General features: G+C 33.7%; 3 protein-coding genes across 3 annotated transcripts; 2 read left to right on the top strand and 1 right to left on the bottom strand.

Annotated features, from left to right (window-relative positions):
* LOC110695767 (cytochrome P450 94C1-like) lies at positions 1 to 2,344 on the top strand. Its single transcript, XM_021873001.1, has 2 exons — positions 1 to 778; positions 1,151 to 2,344. The coding sequence occupies exons 1-2, from the start codon at positions 284 to 286 to the stop codon at positions 2,240 to 2,242; spliced, it is 1,587 nt and encodes a 528-aa protein (XP_021728693.1). The 5' UTR covers positions 1 to 283; the 3' UTR covers positions 2,243 to 2,344.
* Positions 2,345 to 5,747: 3,403 nt separating this feature from the next.
* LOC110695865 lies at positions 5,748 to 6,815 on the top strand. Its single transcript, XM_021873091.1, has one exon. The coding sequence runs from the start codon at positions 5,748 to 5,750 to the stop codon at positions 6,813 to 6,815; it is 1,068 nt and encodes a 355-aa protein (XP_021728783.1).
* A 4,131-nt stretch (positions 6,816 to 10,946) lies between these two features.
* On the bottom strand, positions 10,947 to 16,985 carry LOC110695769 (eukaryotic translation initiation factor 2 subunit gamma-like). Its single transcript, XM_021873002.1, has 9 exons — positions 16,789 to 16,985; positions 15,801 to 15,916; positions 15,634 to 15,695; positions 15,246 to 15,358; positions 14,903 to 15,005; positions 13,946 to 14,173; positions 13,623 to 13,841; positions 12,647 to 12,907; positions 10,947 to 12,038 (listed from the first exon to the last, which is right to left on the bottom strand). The coding sequence occupies exons 2-9, from the start codon at positions 15,904 to 15,906 to the stop codon at positions 11,724 to 11,726; spliced, it is 1,407 nt and encodes a 468-aa protein (XP_021728694.1). The 5' UTR covers positions 15,907 to 15,916; positions 16,789 to 16,985; the 3' UTR covers positions 10,947 to 11,723.

Below are 16,985 nucleotides of genomic sequence, written 5' to 3' on the forward strand. Positions count from 1 at the left end.
GGAAGCAGCATCATCAATTAAAGTAGTGAACCAAAATAAAAATTTTGTAATGAGTATTACAACACTATCACATTGATGTAAAATATTGATTAATAATATACTGTATCAATCACTACTTATGTTTAAAAGCATATAATTGCTGTCATCTCTTCCTTTTTCTCTGTCTTTACCTCTCTAATTATATTGCCTTTTCATTTCCTTAATTATTCAAAACTCCCCTAATTATTTCTTCCAAAATAAAAATAAAAATAAAATCATTTTTTTCTTTATCATTTTCTAATTCATGGAATTTGAACCTTCCTTAAGCTGGTATGATTTAATTCATGGCTTCTTCTTCTTCTTCTTATCTTATAATTTCATTATTATTGTAATTTTATTCTTGCTTATTAATATAACTATATTGTTAGCATATATACTACTTATCAAAAGGAGGTATTTCCATTGTAAGTGTGATATATGCTACAGTTATGTAACTTCAAGTTGGTCTAATAATTTTTCAAAAATATGTGATTGGTACGCTAATCTCCTACAAAACTCACCCTCCAAAACAATCCATATCCATGTCCTAGACAACATAATCACCGCGAATCCCTCCAACGTTGAGTACATGTTAAAGACCAATTTTAACAACTATCCTAAAGGTAAACCCTTCTCCACAATCTTGGGTGATCTTCTAGGGCATGGAATCTTCAACGTTGATGGCGATGCATGGAGGTTCCAAAGGAAGATGGCTAGCCTCGAGCTCGATAGGTGCTCGGTCCGGTCATATTCCTTCCAGGTTAGTTAGCTAGGGATGGACCTATATAACTCTTGAAGGTGTACCTAGCTACTAATAGTTTTATTTCTTACATATAGTATCTATATTGCATACATCTACTTGAGTATTATATATATATATATATATATGCTAGATATTTACGTATATTCTATCCTTTAATTAGTATTCTATATATGCTAGATATATATTTATGCATACATCTTGACAAATAAGTTATAACATTGAAATTATATATAAGTTTTTCCCTAATTTTAGTTACCTCCATTAAAAAAAACAAGTAGTTAGTATGATTTATTTTCTTTTTTAAAAATGTATATAGTATGATTAATTAAACTTGGATATTTTTCTAACTTAGCTTTGCCATTGTTTTAGGCGGTGAAGGAAGAGATAGACAACCAACTCATGCCCTACCTTTATAGCAAAGTAGAGGGTCAAGTAGTAGACTTACAAGAAATATTCAGGGCATTTTCACTAGGTACAATCTCTAAGTTTTCCTTTGGGGTGAAAATTGAACCATTATTACAACAACTTGTTGGTCCCTTCAAAGACTTCTCCACTTCATTTGACCTAGCAACCAAGCTCTCAGCTGAAAGAGCACTCGAGGTGTGCTCAATAGCTTGGAAGCTCAAAAGGTTCCTAGGAATAGGAAAAGAGAAGAAGCTAAAAGACGCGGTCAAGGTTATTGATATTGTAGCCATGGAGGAGGTCATTAAGCAAAGGCGAAAAAAACTAGGCACCTCTTTAAGCCAAGAAAAAGACCTCCTTTCAAGATTTATGGAAAGTGTGAAGGATAATGATTGTTATCTTAGGGACATCATTGTTAGTTTTTTGCTTGCAGGCCGAGACACGATGGCCTCGACCTTAACAAGCTTTTTTTTGCTAATAGCAAAACATCCACAAGTTGAAACCAATATTTTAACTGAGGCAGATAGAGTCCTTGGACAAGGGCAAGGAATTGTCATGTATGATCAAATAGGTGAACTAACCTACCTACAAGCGGCTGTTTTCGAGAGTATGAGGCTTTACCCTCCCGTTCAATTTGACTCTAAATTTGCTCTAAACAATGATGTTTTACCAGACATGATGAATACTAAAGTCATGAAAGGAACTAGGGTTACCTACCATCCTTATGCTATGGGTAGGATGGAAGTACTATGGGGTAAAGATTGTTTAGAGTTCAAGCCGGAAAGATGGCTCGACGAAGATAGGGTGTTCATCCCACAAAATCCATACAAGTACCCGGTGTTTCAAGCCGGAAATAGGGTTTGTTTAGGCAAAGAAATGGCACTCATGGAAATCAAATATGTTGCACTATCACTTCTAAGGGATTTTCATTTTGTGTTAGCAAACTCTTTCCCTAGTCATGTTCCACGGTTCGCCCCCGGCCTTACGGCCACCTTTGATGGTGGTTTGCCTGTCACATTGTGCACAAGAAAAAAATACATCTCATGTTTAGCTAAATAGCAGAAATTACTGGCTATATCTTAGAAGAATAACGTTGTATTTTTGTTTTTGGAAAATTAAAATATTAATGATGTTTGAATAAGAATATTTCAAATAATGCCATATGAAATATCTGAATTGATTCCTAAGTGTATGCAAATCTGAGGAATCTTATGTATCATTGATCATTCAGATATAAGCATATAACAGCTAATACTTGTGCCATACAATTAATGTGATCTTAAAGAAGAATATAGTATGAGTGTCTAAGATTCTGTTCACACTTGATATTTCATTTTTAAAATGTTAATTCCAACTTTTGAGTTGCAAGTGACTTGGAAATAAAAAGTGGCAAATATACTAAGACAAGTATTGTAGATTTGTAGTCATTTTATACATATTAGTAAAAGTTTGTCTTTTGTACATGCTTTTAAGAATATGAATATAATAAAATTAGAAAATGGTCTAATGGGATTTGATTTTGACTGATATCAAAGATGTATACGAAAAGTAAGATAATGGAGTTTGATTTATTTAAAAATAAAAGGAAAATTCTATATAGTGACCCTTAACTATCGCATTTTTTAAGTTGTGCCCTTTTTATTTAGAAGTTACACATTGTAACCCTCTTGTACAATTGTAATTATACAATGGCATTGTCATTATGTAGCCATTAACGGGGTTACGGTTTTTTTTTTTTTCAATTAGCGTTAGTGGAAAGCCCACTCTCCACATATTACGAAGTAACATTTTTCTCGATCTACGTGATGAAAAATATTAATTGTTATGAAATTTTCTTTGTTGAGGCGGACTTACCAAGCATGGTACATCCGAATTTTTGATAAAAGGCAAAATGAAGATCTAGTTGTTTTGTTAAGATCATATAGCTATTTTGTAAAGAATATATAGTTGTTTATCAAAGAACACCCTGCTTTATGTTTTTGTATATCTAAAGAACATCCATAATATTAATAAAGAACATGATAATATCATATAACTAATATATAAAGCTAAACTTTTAGTCATGCGACGAGACAACGACACTTGGCGTTCCAACTTTTCGCCAAGTGTCGTGTCAAGTAGGATAGAGTTATATAGAATGCGACGAGGCAGCGACACTTGGCGTTCCAACTTTTCGCCAAGTGTCGTGTCAAGTAGGATAGAGTTATATAGAATTCAATTTGTAGGATAAAAAAGGTAGTTTAGAATTTTATTTTCAATCAAATTTGGATAGAATTTTAGGATAAAATTGTTAATTTAGAGTTTTATTTTTTTTATAAAGTACCAATATTTCATATGTACAAATTGAATTATAATTTTATTCAAAAAATTAGATTATAACTCTCATAAATTATCATATAAATTTATTTTTTGTATCATAATATATTTTTGGAGCGAAGGAATTAGTTCAAAATGTACCACATCCATGGTTTATAATATATTCTAATCAATTAAAATAATATACTTCACGATCTAATATAATTTTATTACTGTGTGTAGACCTGTCAATCAGGTCGGGTCACGAGTCATTTCAGACAGGGTCAAAAAATATTTTTCATCAATAGTATTATTATTTGTCATTACATGTCTACAAGTTTAAATCGCCACAAAAACACGTCAATTCCTAACTAATTTTGTATCAATGATATGTTTTAAAATTTGACATATAGATTGAAATATATCTTTAAATTTAATAAACAACCCGGGCATCGCACGGGCACAAAACTAGTTATGTAATAAACATTATTTATATTCACCCACCATAATCTAAAGACAAAATTTAAACAACATTTCATAGTAAACAATGAATATTATGTCACAAATTAAAAAAAAAAATTACACTGACAATCAAATAACACGAAGATAATAAAGAAGTATTATATAATAGTGTGTTCTTTATAAAAATAGTGTCATGTTCATTGTTGTTAATGTTAAGAGTTAATTAATTTAGTCAAGGTTGAATGTCCACACTCCAATTTTTTCATTGCATTAAATGTAGTAGCCAACCCTAATTGCCACCCTTTAAGGTTATAGCCCACAATGTAATAGTGATTCTTACTACTATAAATAACCATGCAATTTCACTTGTATGATGTACACAAAAATATTACCAAGAGTAATACATACAAGTAGTAATACTTCTCTTATTACCTTCTTCTCTTAATCCTCTAATTTCTATATATTTCATAACACGTTATCAGCACCATCTTCAATCAGGTATACTTATACCGATTATCTAATTTTTACAAAGATTCAATTTCTTTCACAAAATATATTTTGAGGAGTATGCTCTATAGCTGCCCATACGGGATCCTCTATACCAGAAACTCACAATATATTTCTCCACAAAATTACTCTACATAATTAGCCATGTTGATAAAAATGAGGATATCAATATGTACCTTATTTATGATATTTAGTTTGGTAACTCTCATGCATGGTTATAGAAAGTAATATATAATTACTTTTGCATGTGGAAATATTTGTTGTATGCATGTTAATAGAGTAAATTTCATGGTCACACAAATCATGTTCATACTTATTTACTTGTGCATAATTACTAAAATGAAAAAAAAATTATGCAGCCTTTATATTTATTTAATTTTTAGATTACACACTTTTTATGTTTCTTTCAGTTTTCGAATCCTTGACCTCATGAATAGATTAGGGTTCTCGGACCACTACGGCTTACATCCCAGTGTGATACTTATTTACGTTTGTAAATATTAATAGTTTGATTACGATTTTTTTTTCACCAGTCTACTAGAACATTGTATGATATTTTTTACAGTTGTGTAAAGCTGAAACGGATAATTTACCCCCCTATAAAAAGCGGATTACACCCCCCTTATTTCACCATACAAACCTTATCCCCTCCTTAAACTTTACCCAAATTATCTCCTCTTCTTCTTCCTCCATTCACTCCGGCCACACACCATGTTCCCCGTCGACAACCAACAACCACCACACCCCTTTACCTTTGAAGAAGATTTAAGGAAATTAAAACTATACTTAGTTTTAGTTATGGCCCTAGTAGTTTATTAATGGCAATGATGATTTTCATCATTTTACATAAGTAGCGCTTGGTTTTTCGACAAAGGGAATTAATGCGTGTAATTTTCGTAGTACTTCAAGTTTTTTTTGTCTTCTAGGTAGATTATAAGTGCATTTTGTTATAATAAATGTTCCTTTTGTCTTATCATTAATGTATGTCATTAATATTATTATTATTATTATTATTATTATTATTATTATTATTATTATTATTGTCGGTGATGTAGTAATAGTAGTAGTATTTATTGTTATTGTTATTATTATCATTGTTATTGTTGTTGATGTTATTGTTTAACAAACGTAATTATCATATTTTATTTTAGCTTAACTTTATGTAAATCGTAATAATAACCCAAGGGGGAGAAGCAAAATATGTTTTAAAATGGCTTATTATTATGATTATAATTTGATTACTTTAATTATCACTTACTTAATTGACTTAATAATAATTATCTATTTGATTGTAGTTAAAATGGGAGACTTGATGAAAAGACAATTTGACGTATTAGACTTGTCCGGACATAATTATCTTGAATGGACAGATGATGCCCAAATGAATTTAAAGGCTCAGGGATTGGAACATACAATCAAAGAAATTACCATCCCAGGAAACGAAAAAGATGCCCCTGCTCAAGTTAAAGTTCCTACTGATCAAGAGAAAGCAAAAGCTATAGTTCTCTTAAGGCATCATTTACATAACAGTTTAAAAACTGAGTATTTAATGGTGGAAAATCCCAAAGAACTATGGGATAGCCTGAAAGGAAGGTATGGCCACCACAAAAGGGTACTCCTTCCTTCCGCACAGTTTGAGTGGACAAACCTGAGATTTCAGGACTTTAAATCTGTCAGTGATTATAATTCATCACTATATAAAATTGTATCAATATTGAGATATTGTGATAAACCAGTCACTGAAGTGCAAATGATAGAGAAAACACTCTCTACATTCCATGCTAACAACATTGTATTGCAACAGCAATACCGTGAAAGAGGTTTTGCAAAATATTCTGAGCTTATTTCTACATTATTGGTTGCTGAAAAGAATAATGATCTTCTGTTGAAGAATCACAACCTAAGACCAACTGGGTCTCAAGCATTCAATGAAACAAATGTTGTAGAAAGCTCAAATCCACCCGAGACAAATGTTGCTCATAGAGGTGGACGTGGAAAACATAATAATCGTGGCAGAGGTCGTGGAAATTTCCGCGGACGTGGTCATGGTCGTGGTAGAGGTCATTTCCCCCCTAGAAACAACACTCAAAGGGGGCATCAACAAGGAAACAAAAATCAAGCCACCACAAAAGGGAAAGACACATGTTATAGATGTGGCATGACTGTATATTGGGGACGTACTTGTCGTACAGCCAAACATCTAGTAGAACTATACCAGGCTTCCATTAAAGGGAAAGAAAAACATGTCGAAGCAAATTACGTTAATGAAGAAAATGTCCCTGGAACTAGCCTTGATGTGTCTGGTTTCCTCATAGACAATGGTGAAGCTGGTGGTGAATTTATCTTTGGAGAGAATAATCATGTTTAGATAATTCATCAATTACTATGATATGTATTATGTTTTCTTTACGTACTTTTCTATATGTTTTTTTTTATGTTCAAGTTATGTACTTTTAATTTTTCATCATTAATAAAGTAAGTCCAGTTTAATTATCTTAAACTAATCTTATACTTATTATTTTATGAAGATATGGATCTGCCCGAAGTTGGTTTCAAATTTCAATGCCTTTTGGACAGTGGAACAACACACACTATTCTGAAGGATAGAAAATATTTTTTAAAGTTAAAATTGTTTCAAGCAAATGTTAATACCATTTCTGGGTCAGCTAAGCTAATAGAAGGTTCTGGAAAAGCTTGCATAATACTCCCAAATGGAACAAAATTAATCATTAATGACGCTTTATATTCAAGTAAATCTCGAAGAAATCTTATAAGCTTTAAAGATGTGTGTCAAAATGGTTTTCATTTAGAAACAATGATAGTGGATCAAAAGGAATATTTATGCCTCACGGCAGAAAAATATGGCAAGAAACAAGTGTATGAGAAATTGCCAGCATATTCTTCAGGGTTATATCATATAGATATACGACCAGTTGAAATAAATTCGATATCTAACCAGAAGTTAGATAATAAGAATCTGCTAACTTTATGGCATGATCGTTTGGGTCATCCTAGTACAGGAATGATGCACAAGATTATAGAAAATTCAGTAGGACATTCCATTAGGAATGTTAAAATCCCTCGATCAGATGAATTAACATGCTCTGCATGTTCACTTGGCAAATTAATAATAAGGCCATCTATGAACAAAATTGCTACTGAATCTCCAACATTTTTAGAGAGGATTCAAGGAGACATTGGTGGACCAATTAATCCTGCATGTGGACCATTCCGATATTTTATGGTATTAATTGATGCTTCAACTCGATGGTCACATGTAAGTCTCTTATCCAGTAGAAATGTTGCTTTTGCAAAACTTCTTGCTCAAATTATTAAATTAAGAGCACAATTTCCAGACCATACAATAAAAAGAATAAGGCTTGACAATGTTGGGGAATTTACATCCCAAACATTTAATGATTATTGTATGTCGATTGGAATTGTTGTAGAACATCCAGTAGCTCATGTTCATACACAAAATGGACTCGCTGAGTCATTAATTAAGAGACTACAATTGATTGCAAGGCCATTATTGATGAGATCAAAATTGCCTTCATCTGCTTGGGGTCATGCCATAATACATGTGGCAACTCTAATTAGATTGAGACCAACTGCTTATCATAAGTTCTCACCACTACAATTAGTTTTTGGTCGATAACCTAATGTCTCACATCTAAAAATTTTTGGTTATGCGGTGTATGTTCCTATTGCTCCACCCCAACGAACAAAGATGGGTCCACAAAGAAGGCTGGGAATTTATGTTGGGTTTGAATCACCCTCCATAATTAAATATCTTGAACCAATGACCGGTGATTATTTACGGCTAGATTTGTCGACTATCATTTCAATGAGACAGTATTCCCAGCCTTAGGGGGAGAGAAAGTGGACCCACGAAAGAAAGAAATAGAAATCATTTGGAATGCAACACAATTGTCAATGTTTGATCCACGAACAAATATGTGTGAACAAGAAGTTCAGAAAATTGTTCATTTACAAAGCATTGCAAATCAGCTGCCTGATGCATTTATAGATTCAAAGAAAGTGACAAAATCACATATACCAGCTGAAAATGCCCCTGCACGAATTGAAATTCCATCTAGTGAAAAGATCATTGAAAATGAATCTCTTGCACGCCGAAAGCGTGGAAGACCACTTGGTTCAAAAGACTCTAAACCAAGAAAACTAAAAAGACCTGATGAGATCAACAACATTCCCCTTACGGAAGGTCAAGAAAGACAAAATACAGATGAGAATAAAGAAAAAGATGATAATCCGAAAGGGGATGAACAAGATGACCATGACATCGATAACAATGAAACTTCAATAAATTTTGTCTCTACCAGGAATTATTGGAATAGAAATGATGTTATCGTAAATGAAATATTTGCATATTCCATTGCAATTGAAATGGCATCTGACGAAAATGATAGTGAACCAAGAACAGTGGAAGAATGTCGTTGCAAGCATGATTGGCCAAAATGGAAAGAGGCAATGCAGACAGAGTTAAAGTCACTCGAAAAACGAGAAGTGTTTGGCAAAATAACCCTTACACCAGAAGGTGTAAAGCCAGTTGGATACAAGTGGGTATTTGTGAGAAAACGAAATGAGAAAAATGAAATTGTTAGATACAAGGCAAGACTTGTAGCCCAAGGTTTTTCTCAAATTCCAGGGATTGATTATGAGGAGACATATTCTCCCGTAGTTGATGCAACTACGTTAAGATTTCTGGTAAGCTTGACAGTATCAGAAGGAATAAAGATGCGATTGATGGATGTAGTGACCGCATATTTATATGGGTCACTCGATACAGACATTTATATGAAAGTCCCAGATGGACTAAAATTACCAGAAAACCACAAGCCTAGACATTTACTTTCCATAAAATTAAAAAGGTCACTTTATGGATTGAAACAGTCTGGAAGGATGTGGTATAATCGTCTAAGTGAATACCTTATGAAAGAAGGGTTCAAGAATAATCAAATCAGTCCTTGTGTTTTCGTTAAGAGATCACAATCAGGATTTGCAATTGTTGCGGTTTATGTTGATGACTTAAATATCATTGGAACTCCAAATGAACTTGAAAGAACTGCAAAGTACTTGATGAAAGAATTTGAGATGAAAGACCTTGGACAAACTAAATTTTGTCTTGGATTGCAAATTGAGCACTTAAATGATGGTATTTTTGTCCATCAGTCTAACTACACTGAAAAAGTGTTAAAACGTTTTTTCATGGACAAAGCGACCCCAACAAACACCCCGATGATTGTTCGGTCTTTGACTATGAAATATGATCCATTTAGACCTCGAGAGGAAAACGAAGATGTCCTTGGTCCTGAAGTACCATATCTGAGTGCAATTGGGGCTCTAATGTATCTAGCTAACAATACTAGACCCGATATAGCCTTTTCTGTGAATTTGTTAGCCAGGTTTAGCAACGCACCAACGAAGAGACACTGGAAAGGAGTAAGACACTTACTACGATATCTATGAGGAACGAAAGATCTTGGTTTGCTTTATCAATCAAGGCAAGATGCCACCCTCATCGGATATGCAGATGTTGGATATCTATCAGACCCACAAAATGCCAAGTCACAAACTGGATATCTGTTCACCTATGGTGGAACTGCAATATCTTGGAAATCAACAAAGCAGACCTTGACTGTGACTTCATCAAATCATGCTGAGTTGATTGCCCTTTATGAAGCAGGACGCGAGTGTGTATGGCTAAGGTCAATGATCGGTAATATCCAAGAAGAATGTGGGATGAAAGAAGTAACTGAAAGCCCAACCATCATTTACGAAGATAATACTGCATGCATCGCACAAGTAACTGAAGGATATATCAAAGGTGATAGGACTAAACATATATCCCCAAAACCGTTCTTTACACACGATTTGCAAAAGGAAGGGAAGATAAATGTCCAACAGATCCAATCATATGATAATCTTGCAGACTTGTTTACAAAGTCCCTACCATCGAAGAGTGTTGAGCGGTTGGTCCACAAGATTGGAATGCGTCATCTTCATAAACTATGTTAAAATCAGGGGGAGCATTATATGCACTGCACTCTTTTTCCCTTCGATCAGGTTTTTATCCCAATGGGTTTTTCCTGACAAGGTTTTTAATGAGACAGTACACTAAAGCATATAGTAATATATTGTTGTACCCTTTTCCCTTAGCTATGGCTTTTATCCTAAAGGGTTTTACCTAGCAAGGTTTTAACGAGGCAATATATACCCTATTTTGTATGGACATTCAAGGGGGAGTGTTAAGAGTTAATTAATTTAGTCAAGGTGTGAATGTCCACACTCCAATTTCTTCATTGCATTAAATGTAGTAGCCAACCCTAATTGCCACCCTCTAAGGTTATAGCCCACAATGTAATAGTGATTCTTACTACTATAAATAACCATGCAATTTCACTTGTATGATGTACACAAAAATATTACCAAGAGTAATACATACAAGTAGTAATACTTCTCTTATTACCTTCTTCTCTTAATCCTCTAATTTCTATATATTTCATAATAGTTAATAGCTTTATGTTCTTTTTTTATATCTCCCATGTTCTTTTATCACATTCATTACATTTTAACAATATTTTTTTTTTTCACTTTAGATATATGTTCTTTACAATTATATACCATGTTCTTTTCAATTTAACTAAATGTTATTTTCACTTTAACTAATTGTTCTTTACATTTCTATAAAATGTTCGCTTTTTTTTTTTCTTTTTTTTGAACGGATGGTACATCCGCCTCCATAAACCACTGATTGTGTTTGTTAAGAGTTTTGGGGACCTAAGAACTAAGAAGGGGCTTGGAAAATAGTACATCCGCCTCCATGAACCATTGATTGCTTGCTGTTAGAGAAGGAATTTCGATTGCTAAGGAGCTCAAATTCAAGAGAATTGAAGTTTAACGGATGCTTTATCCTTATAGGTCATGCTTGATACTATAGAGTTAAGAAGAGTAAATAACAATATGGCACATGAACTAGCTGAATTACTAGCAGATTTAGGACTATGTATGTAAATAGTGCAAAAATTAAAGTGATGCATTTAAAAAAAGACGGAGGGAGTATTAAATAGCATCAGCCATCAGGTGAAAATATAATAATCTTGAAATATGTAAAAAAATAAAAAAAAAATAAAAAAAAAAATAAAAAATAAAAAAAAGTAAAGCATCTCAATTTATTGTACCCAAATTAAAACCATTTCCGCGGAACTTCTATTATTTAGCTATCTTGTCTATTTCTCTTTCTCACTTGTTAACTTCAAGCACGGAGAGAACAAGGTGGGATCTCAAGGGTAACACCAGCTTGTATTTGTCCCCATCCGATAAGTCGCCAATGCTTCTCAACCCGCCGACTCAAGGCGATTTTCTCTCCTTTGCTTGTGCAAACTGGAGATGTAAGTTGCAACTTCGCCAAATGCACATCATGTTTGACAGCAATTACACGGGCACCAGTCGACATGGAACCAATGTTCAACATAACAATCTCTCCCTTTTTCAGTTTTGTCACCTTTCCCTGTTTCTCAGTCCCATTTGTTCTCACACCAATCAGCCGTCCAAGCAAGAAGAAATTCACCTGTAGCATAGAGAGTCAACTCAAAACCAAAAATCTAACAAAGATATAATAAAGGAGTTTTAAGATATGTTAAAGCTGTACCAAAGTTGTGGATGATAAAACACATTTGTTTTCAGTAGCAGCAATAGCAAATGAAGAATAAGAATGTAACTAAACAGTCAGCCAATGAAATATTGCTGGTAGAGCAGAGCTCCCCCTCGCCCCCTCGTAAAACATCCAAATATGAACATAGCTTTACACCTGCACCATCTTAAGGCACCTATGTACCCAAGTGGATTCTAGGCAATCCAGAATACATTCCATAGTGAAAAAAAAAAATGTAAGAAAAACATGGTGATTGGTACTCTGCAGGAGTGCGGTGAACATGATATTGAAAGTTGACCACAAGACAAAAAGATGAGCTAGAAATAGCTCAAATATTCTCGAAATTCATAAATGATAACGGAATCCAAATGGAAAAATTTTATGCCTGTCATATCATAAGATATTGCCCACAAAGGCTACTAGCACCCTGGAGACATACACAGTCACACTCACAAAAACATTGGTCCAAGCACAGGGAACAGTGAAGAACATATTCTTATGCTATGAGGGCAAAAAAATATTACCTCTAGCTCAACATATACATCTGGAAGAGACCCAACCTCCCCGAGTACCTGACCCACCAATCTATCAGCTCGGGTTAAAGTGGGATCCATGGTTGTTCCAACCCCAATAAGACCTCCTGGCACAGCAAATTGTAACTCATTTTGCTCAGCATACAATGAAACAATTCTGGAGTATATGGGTGTGCATTTAATATTGCCACTATCATCCTTCACAACAATTCCAGGTCGAACCTCAATATTTTGGTTCACCCTCAAGACACCCTGCATACAATAGCGAATATAATGAGAAGATTTCTCAAAAGTATCACAAAGATATTGTCTATTACTAATTCCGAAAGGCCTACATTTAGAATTGCAACCTATTTTCCTCAATGAATATATAAATCAAATCAAAGAACAATTGCACAAATCTCAAAACAAACTTTTGCTGATGAAGTAGCTTAGCTTCAGGTTGTCATTTGAAATATTAATGATCTATAATGAGAAGACATAGGGCAGGGATATAATCAGTAACACTGCATAGTATCAAATATTAACTTATAAAAAAAGGATTGAACCAAAGGCTTCCAATCATTATATGATATTTCTAACTTTAGCAACAAATTAGTGTCATAAAATCCAGCAGAAGACCAAATTTTTTTTTTTTTTCAACATTCCAGAATACTGACTAATTGATGGTAATATTAGTAGTACGGTCAGATTATCAATAGGTTGTGAATGCAAAGCAGAGTGGATACATAATATTGGAAAGGACAATTGGATTGAAAATTTTGCATAATGATAATTGAAATATGAGTTTTCCAAAACCCTCCCTGAACCCCCCAATGCCATCCTGCACACAAGATATTTTTATATTTTACTTCCAGCACTATCATCTAAATCAAGAAACAGTGATGCCGAAACAAAATCACCAGCCAACAATTGATAAGACAGTAAATCTCATTAAATTTGTTACTATAAAAAGAAAGAAGGCAACCTTTAAAATACTTCCACCAGCAACACCACCATGTATATCATCAACTTCATACCCAGGCTTGTTAACATCAAAAGACCGAATTACAATCATAGTTGGTGGTGAGACGAAATTTTTCTCAGGGATAGGAATCTTTTTGACAATGTTTTCACACACAACATCGATGTTGTACTTCAATTGACCAGAAATTGGAATTACAGGGGCTTCAGCAGCAGCAGTTCCCTAAAGAAAACAAGGCCGCGTCAGAAATATGCTTCAGCCTTCCAATTAAATGAATTTGGGTCATGGTCTACAACTCTACAAGTTCAACATTCTAAACAAGTTACCTGAATAAAATTCTGAATAGCTTCATGCTGGTTCAAAGCAACATTTTCTGGGATAAGATCAACTTTATTTTGGAGGATGATAATATGCTTGAGTTGCATGATCTCAATTGCAGCAAGATGCTCAGAAGTCTGGGGTTGGGGGCAGCTCTCATTAGCAGCAATAAGAAGCAAGGCCCCATCCATAATAGCAGCTCCATTAAGCATAGTAGCCATCAGAATATCATGACCCTGTCATTAAGAATTTCACATGCATAAATCACACAAAACTGGTATAAAATGGAGATGCTCAAGGTCTAAGGCTAGAGATAATCCACTTATAACATAGCATGCTATACAATCTTCAATAAACAGCAATATTGATGTCAGTAATTTAGAAAAAGGGCACTAGTGTGCCAAATCAACGTCGAGAAAGTGCAAAGGTTGTAGTTGTTAAGCAATACTTTTTAAAATTAGCTAATTTAGCTCCACCTCCTTAAGCAAAATTCAGACTAATTATTACCTAGTCTACATATACTAGCCCAAATGAGGCTAGAGGAGGGGTAGGACCCAAACTAGGTTGGGATATGAGAATTGAATTCGTAACTTTAAGGTTGGGATATTAGAGATTTACCATTGAGCTCCCACATGCCTCAATAATATAAGATTTTTTTTTCTAATTTTCTAGAAGAACATGGCAAGAAAAAATAAAGTTTGACTGCTCCAACAAAGATAAAATTCATAGCATAAAAGCATACAACTAAACTATAAATACAAACTAAATATACCCAAAATGTCCTACATAAACATGATTAATCAAATTCTCCCAAGCTATATTGTTGCTTGTCCCAAGCAACACTAGACTCAAAATTGAGAAACGAAACAAATAGGAATTCATAAGGTCAACACAACACTCAACTTCTAGAACTAAAAATCAACCAAAGTTACGAACACAAAATCCTAGTAGCAGCAATAGATTACCGGGCAATCGACAAAGGACACGTGTCTCAAAAGCTTCATCCTAGCATTCTCAAATCCGGGTACATCACACATTGGGGAATCTTCCTTCCCACTTCCATATGCCCTGCAAAAACAGTTTGGCCAGTATGTCACCAGCAAATCCAAAATTGCAACACATAAAAAATAAACTTTAGGATAAATCACATCTTCAACAAACAACCGCAAGAGAATAGGTGTTTACATAGGGTGCCATCTCTAGTTCTCTACTAGTTATACAACAAGAATCTATCAATTTATGATTGTTGAGCTAATAAGTTCCGAATACGAGAGAGGATAATAGATGTCAAAGGAAAAGAGATCATACTTGTAGCACATGGGTCGAGGGCATCTTTCGTCAACACATTTATAAATTTTGGCATTAGCATAGCCAAGTTTGATAGTGATATTTCGCTCAAGCTCATTCTTGAATCGTACAGTCTGCATAATAGGAAAGAACACAAAACAAAACAAACAACATCCCAGTTAACATCAAGAATAACTGAATAACCTTCACTGCTTCAATAACATTAATATATAGAGTAAAGACAAATACAAATGATCAGCTCATACATGCTTCGTCTATTTTTGGCTAAAATGCAATGTGTTAGAGACTAGAAAATATTTTACTCATGTTAAACCATCATAATCAGGCTATAAATTTCAGTATTAAGTCAACACCCATCAAAACCATGTATAAAGTAGCAGAGATGTACCTGAACACCAGACAGAGCCTTCACAACTGTCGACTTTCCATGAGCCACATGACCAATGGTTCCTACAAATATACGGAGTAATAATGAATATTATGAAGAGAATATTTCAAATTTACAAGATAAACAATGCAATTCTCAAAGTACATTTGTGATCAAATGTATTTTACCAATATTAATGGTAGCCTGACGAGAAATGACCTCAGGTGAAAGAGGATGTAGTTTTGTTACATCCAACTTGCTCAAGTCTTGTTCCATGAGTCCTTTTCGAGCCATACTCAACAACCTGAACAATCGTCACCTCATTACTAAGGGTAAGGCAAAGTTATGAAAAACACAGCTACATCCATATGAAACATCCATTTAAATTGTTTCCCACAGCTTAAGCCTTTTATCACTATCCAGATCATCAACATGTATAACGCAAACTTCAATAATACACCAGAATGCTAAATTGATCCCAATTTAAGATGGAGGGAGCCCCAATGATCTTTATGATTAACGGTTTATGTCTATCTAGGGGTAAATCGTAAGAACATAGGCAAACCCGTTACTTGAATTGCCACTAGATAAACAATTGTGAACTTATTTACAATGTTGCCAATTGATAAACAATTGTTGTTTATTATGAAGATCAACTTGAATTTTCCCTAAACACCAATAATTCAAGACTTTAGGTGTTTTAAGATAAATAATCACAAATTTGCAACATAAAAAACAATTAAAATATACAATAATACAAATTTCTATTAACTAAGCCTTTTATTCACTTTATTTCTCTTACACACATCTCTGTAATTATGTTTTAGTCAATTTCGTTAAAAATCAATTGCTAATGCTGTAATTCATTCATTGTTCTCAATTTTGTTAGGGTTTTTTAGTTAACTATCTCTAATTATAGAATTGATGTATAACAATATTACATACTTCGTATATATTCATGATCAAATAATAATCAACACAAATAATTCGATAATTTAAACAATTTGTAAACACAAAATACAATAAATAAACTAAAACATTGAACAATTATTAAAAACAAAATTGAAACTTTAATAGAAAAATTCTAACATGTATAGAAATTTGAACAAAAAACGAAACTTAATCTAAACAAACATGCCAGAAAAAAAGTTTAAAAAAAAAATTAAAATTACGTACTTCGTGTGTAACCTTGTTGAGTGTTGGGGTGTGAGGCGGTGATGAGAGTGAGACGCGGTGGAGAGGAGGTGACGCCGGAAAACAGTGAAACAGTGAGAGAAGTCGGAGATTCATGATTACGAGTATTTTTAATTGAAAATTTTGTGCTCCATGTTTGATTTTGTTGTTGTTACTACGTATGAAGTAAAAGTGGCAAA

The sequence above is a fragment of the Chenopodium quinoa genome, unplaced genomic scaffold, assembly GCF_001683475.1.
Source record: "Chenopodium quinoa cultivar QQ74 unplaced genomic scaffold, ASM168347v1, whole genome shotgun sequence".
Classification (NCBI taxonomy): Eukaryota; Viridiplantae; Streptophyta; class Magnoliopsida; order Caryophyllales; family Amaranthaceae; genus Chenopodium; species Chenopodium quinoa.